Genomic DNA, 24,555 nt, shown 5'->3' with positions numbered 1-24,555 from the left:
ATCCAACAATTTATTTATTTATTTATTTTTGAGATATTGGTTGACAAATTTGGGGAAGAACGAAGAAAACCACGGTGGTAATCTAATCTATCCACGTCGGAAAAAATGTGCCAAAAGTCAACGGTCAAACATATCTTTTTTATTTATTTTTTATTTATTTGATGCCTTCAGAGAATAAAAACCCTACCCCCGAATTGGTATCTTTCCCATTCACAAAAGGAAACTCGTTTCTGTTTGCACTATAACGGAAGCGGGACTGCGACAGAGAGCGACACAAAACCCTAGATTTTGAATTCAATCGGCGGAGAAAAGAATTGCACTGGAGATTTTGATATGAAGCTTGTTTGGTCCCCTGAGACGGCTTCCAAAGCCTACATCGACACCGTTCAATCTGTAAGAGATTTTGTTCCGGATTTCCGATTTCTGTTTCGTTTTTTCTTTTTGCGATTTTCTGGAGCTTATGATTGATTTATTTCAGTTTTATGTGAAGTGTGATCTCCAACAAGAATCTGGCGTTGCGGAACTGATTTCCGCGATGGCGGCGGGATGGAGTGCGCAGTTCATTGTGGAGACGTGGTCCAGCGGTGGAGCGATTGCGACGAGTATAGGTTTGGCGGTGGCTCGACGTCACGTTGGAGGGAGACACGTGTGTGTGGTTCCTGATGAGAGATCGAGGGGAGAATATTGTAGAGCGATGGAGAGAGCAGGATCGGTGCCTGAAGTGATTGTTGGAGAGCCGGAGGAGGTGATGGATGGACTGGTAGGTATAGATTTTATGGTGGTGGATAGCCAGAGGAGGAATTTCAGTCGAGTTCTGAAACTGGCGAATCTGAGTTCTAGAGGCGCAGTTTTGATTTGCAAGAACGCGAACTCGAGAAGCGATTCGAGTTTCAGATGGAAGAATGTTACGGATAACGGTACGCGGCGGTTGGTTCGATCGACGTTTCTGCCGGTGGGGAAGGGTTTGGATATAGCGCATGTGGCGGCGGGCGGAGCGAATTCAGGTTCCGGCGAAGGGAAGGGAAAGTGGATTAAGCATGTTGATCGACGATCAGGGGAGGAGTTTGTCATTCGGAAGTGACTTCTCTTCCACGCCAAACGGTGTCGTTTCCACCCTTGTGAATACAGTTTTGTCATTTGTGTATAATAGAAGTTTTCTATTTTTCTTTGTCTATTTTTTTTTTTTTCAAATTGTATTTATCAAATTCACTTTCAAATTTATTGCATCATTATATGATTTTTTTATATCTCTATTTTAGATTAACAAAATGCTATTTTAAATACGGCCATATAATGTTAAATGATTGTTCAATATTAAATTAGAATGTAATTATTTAATGTTTGAGAATTAAATGTATAATTAAATTTCAATCATTTTTTTATAAAAAAAAAGTAATAAAATTCCATCATGATGAATTTTCTACCAAATTTTTCTTCATCTTTAACTTTACTTTTTGGCCCCCATATTAAACAATTTGAAATTCACTCTATATTTTTAAAATTTTAAATACAAATAAATATAACAAAACCATCAAATATTTCATGCACATTTCTTAACTCTCTCCTAATAAGATAAATATATATGAAATTATTATATAGGTTTATCTTATGCAAAAATAATCTAAATTAGTAGACTTAATTTTAAAATATTTTAATTAACTAAGCTATTTATAGTAGACAATTCATTAATAATATAAACAATAAATTAAAGCAATTAAATTAATTTACATGTTAATAAAAAAGATAATTAATGAACAATTTATCTCTCCTATCTCTCTCTCTCTCCATCTCGTAGTTCATCGTTTAATACATGGTCAGAGTTTCGGAGATTTTGTTTTTCAAGCTCCAACTTATTGACGCCAGTTCTGTCTTTCCTCCCTTCACATGCACATGGAGGGAACCCGCCGCAGCCCTGGCCATCCTTAACTGACTCACTGTAATATGAGGTTGAATAGATCAAGCAATTTAACAAATTGATACTAATAATAATCCACCAAATCTTTGGAATTAAACTCTGAGATAGATTTTAGAATTCCTGAAGTAGATTCAAGTCTGACCTTATTGGATATTCGATGCCTTGGAGATTATGCTTCTGCTTTAGGTCATCTTGAGAAGCTGCAGTGATAAACCAGTACTTCTAATCCATTCTCAACACCTGAATCATGAATTCATTTAGTATCACAGGCAAAAGAACTCCAGCATATTACAAGAGATGAGAAATAGGGGAGTTTGATCTGCTGAGAGCAGTAGAGTAAGTACTAGAGGAAGCAACGCTGGTGAGAGAGTAACAAGCCTCTACAAACTTGGGTAGCTTGTAACTAAATATGGACATGAATATGGTAAAATTAGCGTCTACCCACCAACAGATAAGTCTACCATCAATAAGTGAATAAGCGAATGTCAGCAAGGAAGAGGCCAGTGAGTTGTGAAGAAGATACCAGCTCAAAATTTTTAGGTGACCAAGGCCATGGTGCCATTTTTTTAGTGGTTTTCTTCTCATATGCTTGCGGTAACAATCGCACTCTTACAAGATGCTTGCAAGCGGTTATGCGACACTTACTCTCACCACTGAGTGAGTCAGCCAACTTGAAATCATGTCGCCTTCGATTAGGCGACGTATATTCGAGCCTCTAACCTTGTTTTAAGAAGGTTTTAGAAAACGGGGGCAGAGAGGGATTTTAGAAAGATTGTTTGAAAGCAAGATTGAGAGAAATGAAGAAAGCAGTGTTATAGGATATAAGCAAAGAAAGCAACACAACAGCTTAGATACTGTATAATTCCGGATAGGAAGAATTGACGACTAATCACATCCCCCTATAGTACATTCTAAGGCATTCTTGATCTACCAGATGTAGACATGATTTTTTTCGAAACGTCATACACTTGGAAAATACAATAAAGAAACTATACATCATGAATACGGTTTAGGAAAGCAATAAAGTGGTACAACACAAGGAGTTTGTCATGCAACCATGGACAAATATGCCTTGGACAAACATGAACGTGACACCTAGCAATGGTGAATCAAATATCCAATAGACCAATTCAGCCCCTGTTAAATGTTTAAAAGCAAAGCAAACAAAATACTACTTCTAGAAGGCCTTACCTCAACTCTGGTGGTATTGACTGCTACCAGTGATACGTGCAATATCAGAAAACTCATAACACTCGGTGCAAATGGTAAATTCAAGACTGTATGGAACAAGCAGCTAAAATTAGAGATGAATGTTGAAATATTTTAACTATTGAAACAAGAAGAAGAAACATTTTCAACTACTCAAAGGATAAAACGTTTGTCTTACACAGATCATAAAAACAAACGAGCAGTGAAATGATGCAACCATAACGCAATCAGAAAACATCTCTATAGAACATTTAGAATATCTATAATGTCAGGTTATGTCAACGACAAATTGCCGAAGAACTAGAATCCACCCATGCATGATTATATAAGAGGCATCATTTATTTTTGAACGGGATATTATATGTAACAGCTCAAGCTCACCGCTAGTAGATATTCTCTTTTTTGGGCTTTCCCTTTCGGGCTTCCTTTCAAGATTTTTAAAACGCGTCTGCTAGGTAGAGGTTTCACACCCTTATAAAAAATGTTTTGTTCTCCTCCCGATGTGGGATTTCACAATCCACCTCTTCGGGGCCCAACGTCCTAGCTAGCACTTGTTCACTTCTCTAGATGATGCACTTTAAAAACCTTGAGGGGAAACCCAAATGGGAAAGCTCAAAGAGGACAATATCTGCTCGCAGTGGACTTGGGTTGTTACATTATAGGTATCATAAGCGAGCATCCAACACAACGAGAACCATGGAAACAAGGAACTAGAGATCAGAAGGAAGCCAATAATAGCAGGAAGTACAGGTAGTTCTTTGCTCCAACACGATTGACGACCAACACACAATGATGGTCCAGTTTCAATACACACCTTCCACCTACCAAACAAAACATAATCAGTACTTATATCGTGTTTACCAGCTAGAATCATAGTAAACTTCTATAGGAAAACATCAAAGAACTTACAAACAAAACAGTGATGGCAACGGGGCGGTGGAACACACCCCGGATTTGTTAGAACAACAGAAAAGTAGCTCCATAATAGCATCACCAACTACATAAACAGATAGGTAAATTGAAGGTTTAAAGCTTTATGAAATATACATTTGCAATTCTAAAGATGAACACACAAATATTACCACAACACATCATTCCAACTTCAGAATTAGGCAAAGTGTTTATTCTCTTTTGTGTTATTCTGGCAAACCGAAAAGAAGAATCCCAGAGATACTCTATTCTCTGCATAACGCTATTCTACAAGCTAATAAATTCGTCTCAGCAGAAACAAATGAAGAAAAAAAGCAAATGTACAAACTAATCCTAAGTTCGTACTCTTAAGAAATTGGAAGAATTAGGTCCCTAGAACTAAGAGAGGCGGACCATAGTTGACGACGAGCAGAGCGTAATAGGAGAGATCGACTATACCTAGAACATAGAGGATCATAATCGAAACCAAAGCACCCAGCGCCGTGCAGAATTTGCACGCATTGCAAGACATTGCTGCTCCTGAATCCTGATCTCGCAAAGCGAACCGATGAAAAATCACGGACGGCGGAATCGGTATCGAAAACAAGGCGCAAAGATGATCGGAATTCTGATTTCAGAGCCGATAAGAAACATTTTGGAATAATTAGGAGAAAAGAATTCAAAATGGAAGAAAGAAACAAAGAAATATCCGACTGTGGGAGGCGTCACTCCAGATTCCACAAACATGCTTCCGATCATGACTCTAATACCAATTAATACCCATTGTTAATTGTTAGTGTTAAAAGGATTTTATTTGCTATGCCCTATATTTCGTTCAAATTCGACCAAACTCGCAATATCCAGAACTTTCACAAACACTTAGGTGGGTAGTTTTAGCAAACATTTCCGATTTGAACCACAATTTTCAACTTGCTTGTTTTTTCTTTTGGTTTCATTGAAAACAACCTTAATCGGATTAGGACATTGCCTCTGTATTCTCGATTTCCTTTTATTTAATTAATGTTGAAGATTAGTCGCATTTTTAACACAATAACTCAAAATAATATATATATATATGCATCACAATCAGTGTTTATGTGATGGACGGTCAAGAATGGTTGAGAATCGTTGGGAAGGAGTACCAAGTTGGCTGTCATGAGTCTACAACGAAGGAACACATCTCTATTATCACGAAGACTTATCCGATTGAGCGATTGTGCGGCACTCACTTTCCAACGACAAGTGAGCTAAGCCAATTTGTTCTTGCGTCGCTTACGGCCAAGCGACATATGATCGAGTCTCTAGCCTCGATTTTGAAAGAAGATTTTAGAAAACGAGGGAGGGTAGAGAGAGATTTTAGAAAGAGATGTTATATAAGCAAGGAAGAGAGAGATAACAACGACTTACCATATATAACTTGGGTAGGGAGATATGAGTGTAAATTTGAGTGGGTTGGTTTGCATTTGTTGGTTCTTGAGAAAGGTGGGGTGCCACAAGGGGATTACGTGGGAGTCAAATGCAAGTGGGGGGCGGTGATGCGGATGCGGGAGAATACAACAAAGATCCAATCCAGGGTTTGGGGGCAAAGGCTGCTTGCAGTGGCAGAAGGGCTGGGGCCTGCGTCTCTGGGTGGGGCTGGGTTCCGTTATAAATTAGGACCAGCCGCGAGAGCCCAAGGCCAGGCAGCTGCGTCAGAATGCAATGCTGATGGATGAGACGCTCACCCAATTCTCCCATAATTCTTCTCCTACAAGAGAAACTAAACATCATAATTTAACACTCTTAATGATCAAAGAGAAATTAATTAGTTATAATGTGGTCGAAATGTTCTTTTTATTTCAACTCTTCTTCGAATCATAATACCTTATTTTCTCCTTTTGTAGCCTTTTTCCCTTTGAAGCTGAGCACGTGTACACATCTTGATTCAGTTGGTCGTGGGTGTTTTAGTTAGCCTTGTTTGCACATAGTCCTTGTGGATAGTTTTTATGATTCAATGGATCTACATTTCATAAATATTTTTTTAAATATAAATATGATGATTTAAATCAAACATTAGGTTCAAATATAATTAGTGGATAAACTGCATATTATATGCTATAAAATTAACTTTTATTTAAGCTAAAAAGGATATTATGACATTTACATCCAGCTAATCGATTTTAGCCGAGTTTAATGAGCAAATGATTGAAGTTAATTAATCATCCAGCTAATTGACATTAGATTTTTGTAAAACCGACCTAATTAACGTAAAATAATTATTTTCAAATATATTAAATGGGAGGAATTAATTACTCAATTTTGTATTTTTTTTATTAATTATAACTTATTTAAGTTAATAGATCACAAAATATATGATTAAGAAAATATCGAAAAAAAAATTAATTATTCCTTTAAATGTTTATAGGGAATAAATACCTTATTAAGTATTATTATTATTTTTTTTATATCTAATAAAGCTTTCTAAGGAGATATTTTTAAAATTTAGCCTAATTTTAATTTATTTCTAGGCATTAATAAATTTGATGAAATTGACTTTAATAAATTTATTTATTTACTTCCAACATTTAAATTTTAATATATATTTTGAAAAATTATTTTTTTTTATTTTATATTTTTGAAATTATCCTTTTATGATTCCGTCCCCCAAGAAAATATAACAGTGTTCATATTTTGGGAGGAAAAAGTGGATACCCATTAATGTGGATTCATAAAGGTATTGTTTGACTTTTGGTATAAATAATTAGTTTTTAAATAATGATCCATTTGATAATATAATTTAGAACCTAATCATAGAGTATGTTTTAAAATTTGATATTAAAATTGAATTGAAAATTAGAATTAAATTGATTAGATGAACACGACCCTCTATAATGATATGATATTGTCCACTTTAAATATAAGCTCTTATAATTAATGAGGCGAGATGAAGCAGTTGTTTACATTGAATGCTTCCCAATCCCTTTTCATTTAACACTTCTACCCTCCTCATTTATTTCCCTATCCCCACCTCCCCCTATCTTCTTTCCTACTAATAAATTCAATAGCTTCATCATCCTCAGGAATCAGCCGCTAATCATCGACCCATCATCCTTATACCTTCCTTCACCGATGCTCACCTTTTTTTGTCTAGGTGCGCCTATCCAAAAAGTGAGACGAAGAAAACCTACACTCTGGCTTACGGAATACTACTTATTACCCCACTAAGCTCAACCTAGCTTAATTGGGTCGTTGCGATTAGAGATGGGAAGTCTAATGGTTCATGTGATAATGATATTATTTTGTATTGGAATATTATAAATAAAGCTTAAATGAGAATAATTAAGGTGGAAAAATGAGGGATTGGGGGAATATTCTAATCTAGGGGTAGCCGTGTAACAATATAAAATAGAATAGAATAAGGCTAATATTTGAATCTCTTAGTTTTTTGCTTTTCTGAACTATATATCATTATTTAATCTACGGAATACTCGTGCACTTAAAGTTTGGACTCATTACATTTATCCAAAAATTCAAATTTATATAAAATAAAAGTTTGGATTTATAAATTTAAGGATGTTAATAATTTGGGGGAATGGAAAATTGGTTCCATAGGAGTTATCATTTTCCGGTCTTCGGCACCCAGAAAGTTTCAGAGCGTTTTGTTTTTAATCTCTTAGGGTTGAGAAGCTCTCTTATCTCTCTGTCTGTGAATCATAATCATGATTACAACACGACGAAACTGCAGCCCGAGAAAATGAGAGAGACAACGAAACACCGAGCCAATGCCCTTAATTCCTCCACCTCCTCCTCTCCCAACTACCTCTTGTTTTTCTTCATCCATGGCGCCTCCTTCACCGACTTCCTTCCATTCCTCTCCTTCATCCTCCTCTGCTGCTCCGACACACCACTCACGCCCCCACTTCACGCCGGTGAGTCTCTCAAACCATAAATTCTAAGATTCCCCCTCTTTTCTTATACGGAATATCATGAGTTTCATTGCAGATTCAAGAATGCGAGAGGGAAGAACGGGAGGACGAGTTTGCTGCTCACAATCGGACTCAGAACACTGCCGCTGTTGGATGTACGGACCGGGGAACGAGTCCGAACCCTCACTCTACACCGCTCAATCGTGAGACGGTTAAGAAACGGTCCGAGTCGGAGTCGGATTCCGTGTCGAGTTCCGACGGCCCGGTCTCCTGCAACCGGTGTCGTCCTCACGCGCGGGAGAAATTCTCCGTCGTTCCTCTGGATAACAACAATGGCGTTAATAAACAGACATATTTCTCCATGGCGAGCCCTAATGGGATTTTCAAATCATTAATTTCGTCATTAACGCGGAGGAGTCCGAAATCGATTAATGAATCTTCCGCCCTAACGGCTCGAGAGGAGCAATGGAGGACTGCCGTAACGGAGCTCTCGCAGAAGCTAGTTCAGGCGACGAGGAAGAGAGACGAGGCGATTATGGAAGCTTCTAGATTAAAATACGCCATGGCTGAACTGGAGAAGAAACTGAACAAACTGGAGACGTATTGCCACAGTTTGAAATCCGGAATCGAAGAATGCAGCGGCAATTCGCCTTGCCAAATTGGGAATTATCATCAAATCCAGGATTTACAACAGATGAATCAGAAGCAAGTAATAGAACATTTCTTAGTTTCAGTATCGGAATCTCGATCGTCGATTCGGCTTCTTAGCCGGTCACTCACTCTGCAACTCCGTCACGTCGGAGCCAAAGTATATGAACGAATATCCGTTCTTCTTCAACCTTACAATATCAAAATCTCGTTCTCGAAGAACCCTAGAAGTTTGCTATTCTACCTGGAAGCTCTCCTCAACCAAGCTCTCTTCGAGGATTTCGAATCGGTAGGGTTTCAAAAGAACGCCTCGACTCAGATTCTCAATCCGATTGAAAGATGCGACGCGAATTTCGGATGTTTCAATTTTCTCCATGAATTAACGTGGGAGGAGGTTCTAAGCAAGGGAACGAAGCATTTCAGCGAGGATTTCAGCCGATTTTGTGACCGGAAAATGAGCGAGATCGTGGCGATGCTGGGATGGAACAGAGCCTGGCCGGAGCCGCTACTGCAGGCGTTCTTCGGCGCTTCAAAGAGCGTGTGGCTTCTACACCTCCTGGCAAACTCCGTACATCCGAATCTGCCGATTTTCAGAGTGGAGAAAGAGGCGGATTTCGATTCCGTTTACATGGAGGACATGAGCGGAGAGAAGGCCAGAAAGCTGATTCCGTCGGTGGTCAGAATAATGATCGCCCCTGGTTTCTATGTATACGGCAGCGTAGTCAAATGCAAGGTGTTGTGCAGGTATAACGCTGCCGCTGCAACCGCCGCCGCATTGTCACCGTAGTCTGGTTTGTTTGTAGGTCATTTTGATTTCTTTGTAGTAGCAATACGAAGATGTGATTTCTAGAGTTGGTAGTTTGGTGGTCTGCTAATTAGTATTGAAGACTAATAATAATAATCATAATAATATTAATGCCATTTTATTTAAGAACACAGATCCTCCAAGGAAGAAGAAGAAGAAGAAGAAGGGGGCGCCACCATGTGAGTGAAGCTGCCGTCTCTTCTGCAACTCTGTTCAATCTTTTAAAACTTAGAATTCATAATTCTCTCTTAACCCTTGTCTTTTCTTGTCTTTACTGCTTATGCCTTTTTTTCTCTCCCATGGTAAAAAAAAAAAAAAAAATCATCCTTCAACCAAGGGCTCTCCTTGGTTCATAGGTACTCGATGCACCACCTCGTCCTCATTCCAATTCATGATTATCGCATACCACTATGAACATTGTCAATTGAGACAATTTCTATGATAGGTTTTAGTTGGGGTTTCCCTATTAATCTTGGGTAGGAGAGAGTTATCATGTCTGGCAATGTTCGTTTACCAATGTGGTCCTTGTCTTTATCTGAACAAGTTCACAACTAAGAATTAGCAGGAGATCTTGTAATCAACCCCACTCATATTTATACGTCTCTAAAAGGTTCATTTGTTTTAGGACTCAACTGTATCTATATCATCTCATAGTCATATAGATAGATACAAATGCATATCCTAGTGGATTAACTAGCAACCGGTTAATAGTTTCCATACAAAATGCTATGCAGACCCTCAATAGTTGAGCCAAGTTCACGATTAGAGGTACTCCTAGTCGTTTTTGCCTAGCAATATACATATATCATTCATGGTTCACATCATTAATAGAGACGACAGTAAAATATTAATCATCATGATACCTAATCATGCTTTTGAAGGGAATGAACTATTTATGGAATAGAAATATTAGATCCTAATTTGATTTTAAATTAATCACTAATATTAAAATTGTGGATATGAAGTTTCTTGAATGTATTTCAACCAAACGAAACTTCATTTTTTCACGAGATATAGAGCTTTCTCCCGAAAATATTCTCGACTATAACTTGAATAGTGACAACATCTTCATAGCTAACTTGAATAGTGACAACATATTTTCAGCTATAACATGCTCATTCGTCTCAACCCAATAGTTATATTTATGGGAACTTTAATAAAATCTTTAACAAATTTGAAATAATATATTTGAATATATAATATATCTCATATATATTAATTATTAGTTGACTACAATAAATATATATTTAATTATATTAAATATTAATTTCAACCCTACTTTTTCTATAAATTAAATATATTTTTCTTCTTCGGACTTAAATAATATATTGAATATTAATATGAACATTTAAAGGTTTCTTTCAACTAAATTGATCATTTTAATATTACTATAAGCAAGAAAGAGACTTTATGGACCTATCAACTCTAAATAAAAAAAATTATTTAATTAATCAATTTTCATTTATGCACTCTTATACTAGTAGGATAAATGGTGTCAAATGATATAATTATTAGAGCAAATCAATTATTCACAAATTATTCGTAATTGGGTCAAAAGTTTGTTTACCCTGGATTAACATTTTATACCTAATGAACAATTTGGTCATGATCTAACCATAAACTATGCTTCTCTTGAGTCAAAGACACGACTCCTTATTTAGTAAGTCACCAAAATGGTAGGTTTTTTGAATTGGCTACAAATACCACTCACCCATGTGAATCAAAGCACAAACTCTTGTAGTGAATTAAGATTGATTCATATATGATCATCCATGAAATATTAATTTTCTCTATTAACAGATTTGTAAGAAGAGATAAAATATTTTGTGGTTCGGTCTTATATAAACTAACCGTATACAATACATCCACTCACATGTCTCCCATGAGTGTACCTAACTTAATTCATATGCTATAAATCTTTTGGGTTATTACTTGAACATAATCTTTTTTGTGTATGTATAAATATTGCATTAATAACCCATTTTGGAAAATTAGTTTGATTAAACAAGAACAACCGGACCCGTTGTCTGTTACCATCTGCAACCGATTCTGGCGAGCGAGCATCCAACTTCATTCCCCGTCTTCGATTCTCTCGATTTTTACCTCAATGGATCGTGATTCCTTCTATAAACATGTAGTTCTCATTGAACAAAACCAATGAGTCAAGATGAAACACTTTCAACTTCAAGAACAATTCCCACATGAATCATTACAAACCCATCTCTCCAATCTTTCCCTAAACTTAGTACCCCGTCTGCTGCCATTCCAAGTTTGAATCTGGACTATGGTTATGTCATTGCCTTGGTACAAAAAATTAATCGTCCCACCTAAATTGACACAACAATGGCTTACGAGTTACAAACTACAATGAGTAGTTAAGGAGATATATATGTTCTCTTTCATGAAACTATAACTACAGTTATGCTTCTCGGCAACTAAACATTTACTAGCAACGGCTTTCCTTTGCCTTTCTGTCCACCACAACCTCCTCTGCTTTTCTTTTCTTCATTTCACCCACAACTCTCTTCACATAAGCTATGTAGCCATCCACATCGAATTTCCTCTTGCACCCAGCGAAGTTCATGTACCGTATCTTCCCAAATATAGGTCGCTCTTTCCAGCCCTTGAAACACCAAACATTGCAAAGGGAAAAGATTATAAAATCAAATATATGTTTCTCGTGTTCAAACTGAAAAGATAACAAGGTAGTCACTTGAGAAATAAACAAACTTTCCAGGTTGGTTATGTTAAAAATCACGACTCTCAACAATGGTATCATATTGCCCACTTTAAGCATAAGCTCTCATGGCTTTGCTTTTGGTTTTCCCAAAAAGCCTTACACCAATAGAGATCTATTCCTTACTTATAAACCCATAATCAACCCCTTAATTAGCCGACATGGGTCTCCTCTCCCCACAATCCTCAATAGCTTATATATAAGATGAGAAAGAAAATTCTTTGATTTCGGTGAAGCTGGGGTTGCTCAAGGAGAACAAGAAGAATGTGCAAGAAAATAATAAAGAAGAGTAGCTGATAATAAATGAACAGTGATGATAAACCTGGTCGTGAACGCCACAGATCGACCACATGCACCCGACATATCCATTTGGATCCCTCCCATCGATTTCATACTGCACGTCGCGTTCTTGATTAGCAATTTTCACCACTTCAATAGAAGCACATAAAAGTGTGGACTGGAAACAATATACCTTGTCATTCAAGTATATGCAAATTTCCAGGGCTTCCTCAGGTCCTCTTGTCCACTCCAAAATCTTTTTGGCCCAGTACATCCTGTGCATGAATTTCACTATATGACATTCCAGGACTTCGGGAGCACAAAATTATCATCAAGGGACAAAGAAAGAGGAAAACAGAACAATGATGTTTCAAGCAGAACATATTGCAGAGAGGTAAAAGGTAAACAATGCGTCATTGACTGGAAAATTCGTTAATACTTGCCTCATAAAACCATGCATCTTTCCATGGAAGACCATCTCCAACTGAGAAGCATTCCAGAGCTGAACAATGTTATGCCAAATGTGAGTTTTTCAACAGCAAAAAATGAAAAGAAAAGAAAATAATCTAATCAGTTCATATACTAACTGGGTCAGCAGTCTGCGCCTTCTCCAGTTGCTCCCTCCTGAAAATTCAACAGCAACTGCATAATTTCAAAACCAGTTACAAGTGAATATTAGCACCAAGGCTCACCTACGTGTAAACGTGTTCTCGCTTATCGGAAGCATGATCCATCAAGGTTTTACGTGCCCATTCCCAAGCCCCGAGCAGTGAATCATAGTGCGGTTGGTAGTAGCAGTAATTATCAGCAAGTTCCCTTCTAACAATCAACTCCTCGAGAAACATATCAACGGCCTTAAAAAGGATGCAAAACAGAAGGAATCATTCAAAATATAACAATTTTTTGAAAAAAGATGCAAAAAACAGATTCACAAAAGAGACATTTTCAAGAAGGTGCTAATAGTGATATGAACATATACTTCCAAGCTCACACCACCACCATAGTATTCCATTAAACGATAAAAATGGATCGACCAAACCTTTGTCTTTGCATTACCTGTGGATTGAGTTTTCGAACATTACGAGCTTCTAAGGCACAGCGTTGTGCGGATATTTGACCAAAATGCAAATATGGGGAGAGGCCAGAGAGCCCCCTAGGTTTCAATGGATTGTTTCTATCTATTGCATAGCTCTTCAACCTCTTAGTCAAAAACCCATCTTTACTGCCCATCAATACTTCCATTGCAGCCTTTTCCCCTGGTTTACACCATTCAATTTCAGGAACATCTGCTCCTTTTCTGGTAACAGGGAAATGTCAACTTAAATAAAGTTTAAGCAACATAAATCAAAAGAAAACAATGCTCTAACCTCAAGTTATCTTCAATAAGTCTGTCCCAATCAATAAACTTATCAGTGGAAGGCCATTTCCTAGTTGGTATAAGCAGAGCAGGGAAATCAATAAGGTATTCCGGGAGCTTTTTATTTATCTTGCCCCTTAAAGTTTTTGCACTATACTCCAATTTCTCAGACGCAATCCAAATGGGTACCACATTGTGGGCATCAACTTCATGAACTTTAACTGATTCATCTACCCTCTTACAAATTTCCTCTTTACACTTCCGAACTTCTCGTAACGGCGAGAAGTCTGTAACCAGAAGCGAAGCCCCACATTCTCTAATGAAATTTGGTATAGTATGTTCTGCTTCCCCCTTAAGAATGCCAACCCTGAAAATTATTAGTCATAGTGATACAAACTTAAAGCAATCAAAGACAAAGCTCTTCTGATTGCACCTCCAATGGCGCATGGCAACTTATCTTGCTAGCAGATTATTGAAATCTCAAAGAAATTAAAGATACAAAACCAGAAATCATGGTGATTTGTAAAGCATCGACAATCGCACAAATGTATTTTAGGAATTTAAACTAAATCAACAAATTAGGTCTTCCCCAGGTTCTCTAAAAAGGGATAATGATAAACATTTACGGCAAATTAACAAACCTGGAACAAGAAGAGAGGGATTTGAAGCGTTTCTTCGAGATCATACTGAAGTTGTTGCAGACCTCTAAGCATAAACCCTAAATGCCGAGATTTTGCCCCCAAAAATTGATCGAACAAATTGAAGGCAACAGCAACAGGAACTTTGGCTCTGTTGGCCTCATCAACGGCGTGCATCAACGCCCAATTGTCTTTCACCCTTTGATCCCTAAACATCCAATAAACCACCGGACCCACAGGTCGATCGAGAGAACCCGTTACATCTTTCAAAACCCGAATCCGACCCGATTGAACAGAGTTTGAGGGGGTTGAGGCCATAATGGTACGATTTACGAACAAGCAAGGGAACTGGAAGAGTAGTCCGAGTCGCCGGTAGTTTGGTCGGAAAAATGGAGCGGTGGCGCGGCGGAGAGAGAGTTGGGCCAGGGTGCAGAAATTTGGAACCTGCGTGCCATCATCGGTGCCCAGCAAAGAGGAGGAAATTGGAGGGAAATGGAGGAGTGAAAGTTGTGGTTTTAAAAGATAAAACGTGGAGTTTTTATTAAGAGACACGTGTCTGGTGGACGTTTTTACAGTTGAGTTTCATTTTCGAATCAGAATCCGCAAGAAAATAAATTATTTCCGTGTAAAATTACAGTCTTTATATGATTTAAAAATAAATAAAAAATAAAATAAAATAAAAAAATGTCTTATACACTTTAAACTCAATTAACTCAATTTTAAGTGTCATAATCTTAACCTTAAACCTTAAAAAATATTGCAATTTTTAATATTCTATTTCTCTAATTTATGTAATAAATTATAAAACATTTGTACTGATTATGTTTTAGAAGGTGAAAAAAAAAAACAAAATTATAGTTTTTTTTTTTTTTTGATTTTATAAACTTGAGCAAAATTATTCATCGGATAAAACTTATTTTAAATTAAAACTTTATTGTATGAAAATTAATAAGATTATAAAGATTTTTATACTATTTTTCTACTAAAATTTGTGGACGAATTAGTCGAAATTGATACGAAGGTAACATTACTTAAAATTCAATTTAATAAAATTGAAAGTTTACCGGTTTTTTACTCGACATGTGAGGATTTTTTCTGATACACAACTAGCGTTAATATGATATTGACATTTTATGATATCGACACAAACTTCCACATATTTTCAAATTAATATAATATTGACATTTTTTTACCTAAGTAATTCATATCCTAATCAAAATTATTCATATTAACAAAGAAACTAACGTGAGACTTTGTTTGCACTCTTTAGACATTGAGCGACGCTCGTGGGCTTGGTCATGCAGCCTTGCAAGCGCACCCTTCCGTTTCGGGTTTTTTGGGCCGTTCGGGAATGTTGGCCCATATCCACACCTATAACAATATCTTTGCATTATTAAGAGAGTGAAAAAAAAAAAAAAAAAGCTAGATATAGACATAGATTCTATCTGTTTCCCCATAATGAGGTGGTATTGAGAACTTTGACCTTGTTATAAAGTATATGTCCTTGAGTCCTAACAACTCTCTGTTCATCTAATCAACTTTGACCTTTTCTAAAGATATCCCTTTAGTTTTCTTTGTCCTTTGATTCCGACTCAAATTTATTCTTTCTTTATAACGAGTTAATGAAGTATTATTTCTCGAGAAAATGTAATAAGGGTTATCACGATCACATAAGGTTTTTATAAAGTTGATTTTTATGAGTCTTAGATCGTTATTTAGTCGAATTTGATGAGATGCTATTCAACAAGTTTAAATGTTGTGTTTTGGTTTCATCTAGTCATTAATAACTTTGATACTTTGAGCCAGTAGTAAGTAGAAACAACGCTCGTAAGGAGTCCTATTGAGACTAAAAAATATAGGTATGTCTACAATCCCGTAACCTACTAATAGAGAAAAATCCCTGAGAAATAAGAGACATAGGGCCAATGAGAGAATCAAATTTTGTACGGAATTTTAAAGATTTTTCTAATATATTAATTCTCTGTCAGAAAGATTAAATTCTGAATCTTTGATCCAATACATTATGTCTTTTAATTTATTTGAAAAAGGTTAGAGATTTAAATTAATAATGATATTTACTATTTTATACAGTGAATTATGTTCAAATTGGTAAATAATAATAATAATAATAATAATAAAAACAATATTTTTTACCTGTCTTTTTTTTAATATTCGAGATATATGACAAAAAAACATTAACATTTTTTAATCTTAAGAAATAGTGATAAATACAAATTCATAGAGTTAAAATAATGTGTTTAATAAATGAGGTCACGTGGGACGTCCTAAAAACACGTGCCCTTTTTCTAATATGAGATTTTAGCAAAAATAAATAAAATAAAATTGAAGAATCCAATTATATGTATATTGCTTTAAAGGCATATAGCCGCCCTCTTGACCCTATCTCTATGTCAAATGACCATTTTAGCCCTGTATAAATGGAAATTAAATAATCTAAAAAAATAAATTTGAAGTTTTAGTTTTGATATCTTTTTTATAGTTAATTTGGTATTTTTAGTTTATTTTTTACGTTTTTATTTGAAGTATTTCTATGAAAAGAAATTTTATAGAATTTATTCCTATTTTCACTTGATAAAATTACTTTACTACGAATTATTTTTTAGAAAATTTTCATTTAATAAATAGATAAAAAATACAAAACAAAAAGTAGCTAGGGGTACTAAAATATAATTATGGCCAAATAGAGATGCCCCACGTATGCCACAATTTTCAATTAAATAAAGTAATTTATGCCAATAAATAAATAAATAAATAAATAAATAAAACCCCCTTGAAAAATCAAATATTGGAAGCTTTTTAGGCCTTTTCCTTTGGACCAATCACCAAAAAGTAATTTACATGGAAGTCAATTTTTATATTTCATAATAAATTTGGATAAACATGGGCGATTTTATTGTATAAAATAAATAGGTGCAATAATTTTGTTAATGGAAAGGTTTTAAATAAAAAGCCGAAATAATTAATAATAATAATAATCGATATTTTTTTGTTAAAAAATAATGCATTATATTTAGGCTCATGAAAAAAAAAAAACCAAAAAAAAAGCTCAATTTTTAAAAATAAATAAATTTAACAAAGAAGAAAAGCTGCAATTGACAAAGCTCACGTACATGCAAAGTCCAATCAGGATTGTCACATGAGATCCCAACCGTCTCCGTGTCTGGCGTTAGCACGTGGACCACTAAAAATTTGTATGACAAAAATATCTAAATTTTGAAAATAAAATTATGCTAGACATTTAGTTTGGTTAATTATTATTAGGCATAATTAAAAAAGATATAATCTATACATTAATTCAATTTTGGGTAAGTTTTTACCCTTCGTGTATTATGTACGGGTCAGTGTCCTGGTTAGCACACCTTCAATTTCTAATTCTAATACCAACTATAACAGCCTAAGGTCGCGTCTATTAGGAATATGTTGATGTCAGGCTTGAATTCGTGTTTTAGGAGGATACCCAAAACTCAAGAGATGATATTTGATCATCTTAGATTACTATAAAACAAAATGAATTATCTAAATGTCTATCCATACAAATCTCGACTGTCTTAAAAGGGATTGCATGGTACCAAACAATTTGGATAAGATTTTTTTTAAAAGGAAATGATTCCTTGATTTTTTAATTTATTTAAAGATTAAATTTTTACTATTTAAGATTATTTTACTGTGGATTTTAAGGAAGAGAATATATGTTGTAAAGAAAAAGGAGACGAAGAGATTGATAATGATATCTTGGAGATCACGATTGTTGGGTACAATATGAACATAATCACATGCCTGTTTTTAAGCTGATTTTTGTTATCAATTCGAATATGTATGTATAATTTAAGTTACTTAGGCTTTTGTTTAGTTCATATTTCATATTAATCTTATAATAAAGTTTAATAATAATGAAAATACGTAACGTTTAAGTAAATGAGAGGTACATAAATAAATTGAAATTACATGCCGCATGTACGTTGTATGCCAAATCACTTTATTACTTTCATGATGTATAGTTTCCTTATTATATTTTCAAAGTGTATGACATTTCGACAGAATCATGTCTAGACCTATTAGATATGAAATGTTTCATAATTTACTGTAGAGGGATGCGATTAGTTGTCGAATTCTCCCTCTCTAAAAAATTATATGTTATTTAGGTCGTTGTGTTCCCTTTTGCTGTTAATCAGATAATGTGGCATTTAATATTTCTTTCAACGTTACTTTCAAACTCATTTTCTAAAACATTTTTTTCTGCCTATGTCATAGGCGATATGATCCAAAATTGACTTGACTCACTCAGTATTGGGAATGAGTATTGCATATTCATAAGAGTCTATGCTAAGAAAAGTGTGATTGGGATAAGTAGCAATGTTACCCTATAATACGAAAATGCAAAAATCTTTTTATTAATTACATTAATTAAATGATTATCATATGGTGCCTACCTATTACAATAATTTGACCGTTTTTTATACGATTCTGAATTAGTTTTGGAAATTCAAAGCCAATAAATAATATAATAATAATAAATAAGATTTAATAATGATCGAAATACTCATCAATAATTCAGGTATTTATTATTCTTTTTTTAAAAGAAGAAACAAAATAATTGAAGTTGGAGGTTTGAACAGACGTAAATGTAGGAACGGTAGAGTCAAAGTTTGAACAGTGGAAGATGACGAATTTACCCCTACAGTGACACGATATCACTAGAACCCGTGACGTCATCGTACGGACATGGACTGTATTATATTTCTCGTCCCATGAATCTATCCTCCTCCAGCACTCACGGGGAGCACGTCACCAGAATTTATAACTATTTTTTTTTAAAATTTAAAATCGACAGCTGGCACGTGGGTACACAGGAATATTTCTAAAATTTCTCCGAATTATTAATTTATTTTTAGAAAAAGGGAGAGGAAAAAGGAAAGGATCTAATTTAAAAATACTATCTCGAGTACTAGAGTTAGGTTAAGTTTAGTCATACGAGGAAAAAGGTGTAGCCGTACACGTGGCCTTTATAGTGGGACCCACTGAAGTCAAAGTTGATTGACGGAACAGTCAAAGAGATGAGTGGGGACTATGGTGTAGGGTCTTGTACCGTATAATTACCCATATGTAGGTCATGTATTATGATTCCAAATAAATCATGTAATATAATATTATTATTTTGGTGGTGGGCCACACCGTACGTCTCAAGCACTTTATAAAGACCATGATAGTGACACGTGCCTCGGATACCGATCCTAATTATCTTCTTTTTTTTTCCCACTTATTATTATTATTATTTTGCATTTATTGTTTGTATTTTTCCACCACCTTCTCTTTTTGTGATTGTAAATTTATTAGTTTTTTTTTTAATTATGAAAAATAATATTTTAATTTTAAATTGAAATTAATTGGTGAAGAAAAATAAATATTTATGCTACTATCTACCATGCCCAAGAATTAAATTTTTGTCTGTTGTTTTCTCATGTGTAACGTACCCTTCCATTGCTCAATTTATAGTAAAGTTTATTTAAATTATTATTTTATATTTTTTTTAAAAAACAAAAATAGCAAGATATTTGATTTTTTTTAAAAAAATATTTCGTTGGATTATATTTTCAGTAAACTTGTTTTTGAATTACCAAAAAGTAGGTTTTAAACTATTAATTATTCTTCTTAAATGAAGGGTAGTTTGGTCATTATTTATAAAAAGTATAGGGTTGGTAGCTGCCCACAAAATTCTTCGATTAAATGAATTTAACCGGTTCATAGTTAACTATGCAATAATAATCTTCCCATTGGAGATTATATTCCCGTTTATCGGTCTTTCTCTACTATATTATATTATATTATATTGTAATATTGAAATTTAAAATTTTAATTTTAGGTCGAATATATTAGATTTATTAGAATGTTAAAATGTAATACAAATACAATAATGATGAAACATAGGGTAATTAAGAGAGAGAGAGAGAAAAAAAGTAATAATTAAAAGAGCATTGGAAGGGGGGAAAAGATTCTTCGTATAAAGGAGAGGCCGTCGTCCAATACTAATCATTATGTAATATTTTTATATATTTTTTAAATAACTTTTTTTAATTAAAAAAAAAAAAGAAAAAAAAAAGGAAAATAAGTGAGCTGGTGAGCAGTCAACGTTAGAGTGAGGTTTGCCGACAATTATTTGTCTGTCCACTAAAATCAGTAATTACAATCCTTAACCTAAAACATTATATTATTACTTTTTTTACTTCACAGTAAAAATGAATTTTATTAGTAACAATGAATCCCTATTATAATATAATATAATATAAAAAATACGATCTTTTTCTCAACCATTTTTAGAATTATTTTGTCCATTGTTTTCACACCATTTTCTTAGTTTTTATCTTTAAATTAAAATTTAAAAACAAAAAAATAATTAATTCTTTTTTTCTTTTTTATTTTTTTTTAAATCTTGGTATTAAAAAATAGAAAAAGAGATCGAAATTAGTTGATGAATTGCCGTTGTCAAATGACTCAAATTCTGTGCCTATAAAAAATAATATATTTACATTTTTTAAAATAATTTTTTGATGAAGAAAAAAGTGGATAAATTATTTCCCTTTATGTCCTAAGCGGATTAGCCCTACTCATGCAATTGGAACTCAAATTTGTGGGAAGTCGTGCACATTATTAAAAACTTCAAACCGAAGCATGAAGTTGTTGAAGATATTTAGTCTTCCATTAATGTTTATTGTATGTATCATATTTGACCACTGATAATAGGCTAACATCGTATATTCAACTCTTTCCATTTCGTTCGTAATCTATTTGATTCTATAAATGTATTTATAGGAAACATGTGAGTAAAGATAAAGTATGCTGAACGAACTTGTGTTGGTATGTGGAGATAATATGATCGTACGATGTAAGGGATGCAGAGAAATGTCAAAGGTCATAGGAGATGCAAGTGACTGTTAAGCCTATTAAGTGCCGTCGACGAAGTGGCCATATTGCAGAGGATGTAGAAGAATAAGGTCAATTATAGGAATCAAAACTGGGTGAGAGTGTGCATGAAAACAAACTGTGAAGAATTGAGGACTTAAAGAATGTTAAAAGGCTTTGATTTGATGGCAAAACGCTTCCCTCTCTTCCTTTTTCCCTCTGGTTTTTGTCTAAGCTTCGAAAATGACTTCCACTGCTTGATTTCAATGGTGGGTATCCACTGTCTTTCACAAATACACAAAAAAAAAGGGACAATTTTGGACTCAGCTTCTAAAAGTATCAACACAATCACTCCCCAAGTGCTTCTCCAGCTAAAAAGCTTCCTCCTTTGCTTTTTCTGTGCCTTCCCTGCCCATGCTACAGCCTCTCCCCCGTTCGGTATGCCGTTGCGACGATACCGTCATGGCAAATGCCAGAATTTTCAACTTGAACCATTAGACGTAGATATGAACAAGATATGGCTATTCTAAGATCAAATGCGTTTCGAGCCATACAAAAGTGAATCTCATATGAACAACACTGTTGGTTCCACCCCTACATCCCCCAAAAATAGTGAAAGAATTCAATAAATCCTAGGAGTCTAAAAGTTTGGATTGAGAAAAAAAAGTAAGTATGGAAAATGGTTACACCGAGGAGGAATCGGCGAAAACTTGATTAAGCATATGATCGTCGTCGCCGTTGGGTAGGGAGAATAGCTCGGCATCCTTGTCTTCGTCGGTGGAAAAGTCCCTACGGTCGAGCTTGGAATGAGCCGAAATGAATATCAACTTGTGTGCCATGTCCATAGCAGCAGGGCTTTGGTGAGTATGAGAATGAGAAGACACCCATCTCAACAAAGACCAGTTGCATTTGAAGCCACAGGAAGTGGCATGAAGGAATATGAGGCGCACTGCAACCTTGCCCAATGACTTGAATTCTGTAAGGTAAGTTTCCCAAACAAGCCTACTGCTTTGTGGATTAGCCACTCTCATCTTCCCACTAACAGGGTCTCTTTCCTTCATTTGTACAGCTCTTGCATATACTGGATCAAGCCCTTCTGTCCTCCATTTCATTAGCTCCATCAGTGCAATGTGAGCTTCCTCCCTCGACACGAGCCGAGTTATGAGCTTATCGACGTCCTTCTCTTGATCCGGGCTCAGGCATTTGAATGGTGGCAGGTACTTCCCGCTCCTTTCCCTTATCAAATACAAGGGATCGAGTATAAACGACGCCGCCCATGCCGGGTGGTAGTTCTTTTTGAACCTCTTTTCAATCACTTTCTCAACACCCCCTTCACCAATCTCATACTTTGAACACCAATCTTTCACTTTCCCCCTCAGCTCATCCCATAATCCAAGGCATTGCCCAACCAGTGGCCTCTCTGTCTCTATCTCAGCAGCCATTTCTCTTACCAATTTAACCAAACTATGAACGGCCTCCAATTCATTCCAAAACCCCACATTCCCAATCAACTCTCCCACTTCTCTACCAATCGGGTCCTCCATGGAACCATTTTTCCATGCCTCATCCAGCACAACCAGCTGCAGAGCTCGAGAGTAGCTCAGAATGTCTTCCATTAATGTGAAGACAGCCCCAACTTTGAGGTTGTCGTGGTCTCGGGGTGGCACTCGGAGCAAAGCCGCATGCCCGTATTCTTGCAGCTGAAATTTATTGAAGGAATTACGAACCTGTGACTTGTAGTTAACGAAATTAGCAAGCTTTAGGCAATTCTCTGTCGTTGTCTTGAACAATGGGAGCTGTTTGCTGAAATCCTTAACCAAACTGGAAAATCCCTGGAACTGACATGAGAGATTAACCATCCAGTTGTGTTGATTCTCCAAATTCTTCAGCGCCTTGGCCTTGAATTTGTCTGCTACAATTCCTACACACTGCTGAACGACATTGCCACTGATATCAGCGATGGTTTCCAAGAAGATTTCTTGAGCGTACGAGGAAGGAACAGAGCCAGTGACGAATACTGCTCGCCGGTACAAGCTTGTCCCATTGGGGAGATTCACGGTGAGATTTACAAGCTTGTCGATTCCGACAACGGCGTAGTTTTTGTCGTTCCACCCATCGGAGGCGAGCTGGAAAAACATGGCGTCTCGAATTTTAACTTCGGACTCTGTTTTAGCTTCCTCGAATTTGGAATTCAGTCGCGAAATTCTAAACTCCCGGCGAGGGATTGTGGGTATTCCAACTTGATTGAGAAAAGCCTTGAATTTGGGATGTTCGAGGCTTGAAAATGTGACAGAGCCGCCGGATTCGAACACCCAATCGGTGAGAAATTCAAGTGCGGAATCAATCTGGGTCTTGTTTAGCGTTGGCCCAGGTGAAGTTTTTGGACTCTTCAGCTTCTTTACACTGTCCTCCAACATAGCCAGAGCCCCCAAATCCTCCTTCCCTCCAGATAACATCAAATGCGGCTGCTGCGCCAACAGACCCCCACCTCCCCCACCGCCGCCAGAGAATCGCGAGGGATCCACAATTGCAAGAGGTGGGACTTGGTATGAAGACCCTCCACCTCCGCCACCGCTTGCAGCGGCGGCGGAGGAGGTTCGTTTGCGGTTGTTATGGTGAAGAGGAGGCGGAGAAGTGGAAGTGGGCATTAGATAAGAGGAAGGGGAAACAGAGGAAATGGGTTTAGGGAGGGAGTTGAAATTGGGGCAAGTGCCGCGTTTGAGATGCTCGGAGGCGGTCCGAGATGGGTTTGAGGCGGAGAAAACGGCGTCGCATAAGGAGCACCGGAGTTTAACGGCCTTGGGCAAACCAGTGTCAGTGGAGTGGACGAGAACGGGTTCGAGGTGTGCCCAATACCAAGCCCCTTTACCCTTTATAGCCTTCGTCCGTACCGTCACCAGTCCTTCATATCGCTTGTGTACGACTTTCGCTGTCACCTCATCCGCAGAGGAACTCCCAGACTCCACAGCCGGAGCCGCCGGAGCCGCCGGCGATGTAGACGCCATTGCCACCCAACAAAAAAAAGCTTCAAACTTTCAACAATCGACACTGTTTCTTTTTCAGGATCTACACTTCATTCATTCCCCCCTCCCCCCCCCCCCCCCCCCCCCCCCCCCCCCCCCCCCCCCCCCCCCCCCCCCCCCCCCCCCCCCCCCCCCCCCCCCCCCCCCCCCCCCCCCCCCCCCCCCCCCCCCCCCCCCCCCCCCCCCCCCCCCCCCCCCCCCCCCCCCCCCCC

The 24,555-nt window shown here is 36.6% G+C and overlaps 5 protein-coding genes and 1 long non-coding RNA gene across 14 annotated transcripts; 3 read left to right on the top strand and 3 right to left on the bottom strand.

The window, feature by feature from the left end:
• Positions 1-191: 191 nt before the first annotated feature.
• Positions 192-1,232, top strand: LOC111469161. Of its 2 annotated transcripts, none has more exons than XM_023114426.1 (2): positions 192-393; positions 491-1,232. In XM_023114426.1, exons 1-2 carry the CDS (start codon positions 334-336, stop codon positions 1,079-1,081), a joined length of 651 nt encoding a protein of 216 aa, XP_022970194.1. In that variant the 5' UTR covers positions 192-333; the 3' UTR covers positions 1,082-1,232. The 2 variants fall into 2 exon arrangements, with proteins under 2 accessions (XP_022970194.1, XP_022970193.1); XM_023114425.1 differs by having other exon boundaries at positions 193-393; positions 479-1,232.
• Positions 1,233-1,745: 513 nt separating this feature from the next.
• On the bottom strand, positions 1,746-4,797 carry LOC111469162. 7 transcript variants are annotated; one of them, XM_023114429.1, is made up of 7 exons: positions 4,493-4,797; positions 4,207-4,328; positions 4,034-4,121; positions 3,854-3,945; positions 3,107-3,192; positions 2,058-2,630; positions 1,746-1,934 (listed from the first exon to the last, which is right to left on the bottom strand). In XM_023114429.1, the coding sequence occupies exons 2-6, from the start codon at positions 4,310-4,312 to the stop codon at positions 2,379-2,381; spliced, it is 624 nt and encodes a 207-aa protein (XP_022970197.1). In that variant the 5' UTR covers positions 4,313-4,328; positions 4,493-4,797; the 3' UTR covers positions 1,746-1,934; positions 2,058-2,378. The 7 variants fall into 7 exon arrangements, with proteins under 7 accessions (XP_022970197.1, XP_022970198.1, XP_022970195.1 ...); XM_023114430.1 differs by having other exon boundaries at positions 4,207-4,321; XM_023114427.1 differs by having other exon boundaries at positions 4,400-4,796.
• Positions 4,798-7,601: 2,804 nt separating this feature from the next.
• LOC111469159 (IRK-interacting protein-like) lies at positions 7,602-9,742 on the top strand. Its single transcript, XM_023114422.1, has 2 exons — positions 7,602-7,941; positions 8,015-9,742. The coding sequence occupies exons 1-2, from the start codon at positions 7,795-7,797 to the stop codon at positions 9,371-9,373; spliced, it is 1,506 nt and encodes a 501-aa protein (XP_022970190.1). The 5' UTR covers positions 7,602-7,794; the 3' UTR covers positions 9,374-9,742.
• A 1,774-nt stretch (positions 9,743-11,516) lies between these two features.
• LOC111469160 (deoxyribodipyrimidine photo-lyase) lies at positions 11,517-14,888 on the bottom strand. Of its 2 annotated transcripts, none has more exons than XM_023114424.1 (9): positions 14,406-14,888; positions 13,775-14,115; positions 13,464-13,704; positions 13,104-13,261; positions 12,995-13,031; positions 12,851-12,909; positions 12,601-12,682; positions 12,451-12,522; positions 11,517-12,014 (listed from the first exon to the last, which is right to left on the bottom strand). In XM_023114424.1, exons 1-9 carry the CDS (start codon positions 14,718-14,720, stop codon positions 11,838-11,840), a joined length of 1,482 nt encoding a protein of 493 aa, XP_022970192.1. In that variant the 5' UTR covers positions 14,721-14,888; the 3' UTR covers positions 11,517-11,837. The 2 variants fall into 2 exon arrangements, with proteins under 2 accessions (XP_022970192.1, XP_022970191.1); XM_023114423.1 differs by having other exon boundaries at positions 13,775-14,131; positions 14,406-14,862.
• Positions 12,015-12,219, top strand: LOC111469165. Its single transcript, XR_002714827.1, has 2 exons — positions 12,015-12,096; positions 12,129-12,219. It is a non-coding gene; the product is annotated as an uncharacterized LOC111469165 (long non-coding RNA).
• A 6,593-nt stretch (positions 14,889-21,481) lies between the features above and the next one.
• On the bottom strand, positions 21,482-24,402 carry LOC111469158. The gene has a single exon (XM_023114421.1). The coding sequence runs from the start codon at positions 24,323-24,325 to the stop codon at positions 22,004-22,006; it is 2,322 nt and encodes a 773-aa protein (XP_022970189.1). The 5' UTR covers positions 24,326-24,402; the 3' UTR covers positions 21,482-22,003.
• Positions 24,403-24,555: the final 153 nt, after the last annotated feature.

Source organism: Cucurbita maxima, unplaced genomic scaffold (genome assembly GCF_002738345.1).
Source record: "Cucurbita maxima cultivar Rimu unplaced genomic scaffold, Cmax_1.0 Cma_Scf00038, whole genome shotgun sequence".
NCBI classification, from domain to species: domain Eukaryota; kingdom Viridiplantae; phylum Streptophyta; class Magnoliopsida; order Cucurbitales; family Cucurbitaceae; genus Cucurbita; species Cucurbita maxima.
The sequence above is the reverse complement of the archived record's forward strand: the minus strand, read 5'-3'. Positions and strand labels throughout refer to the sequence as shown.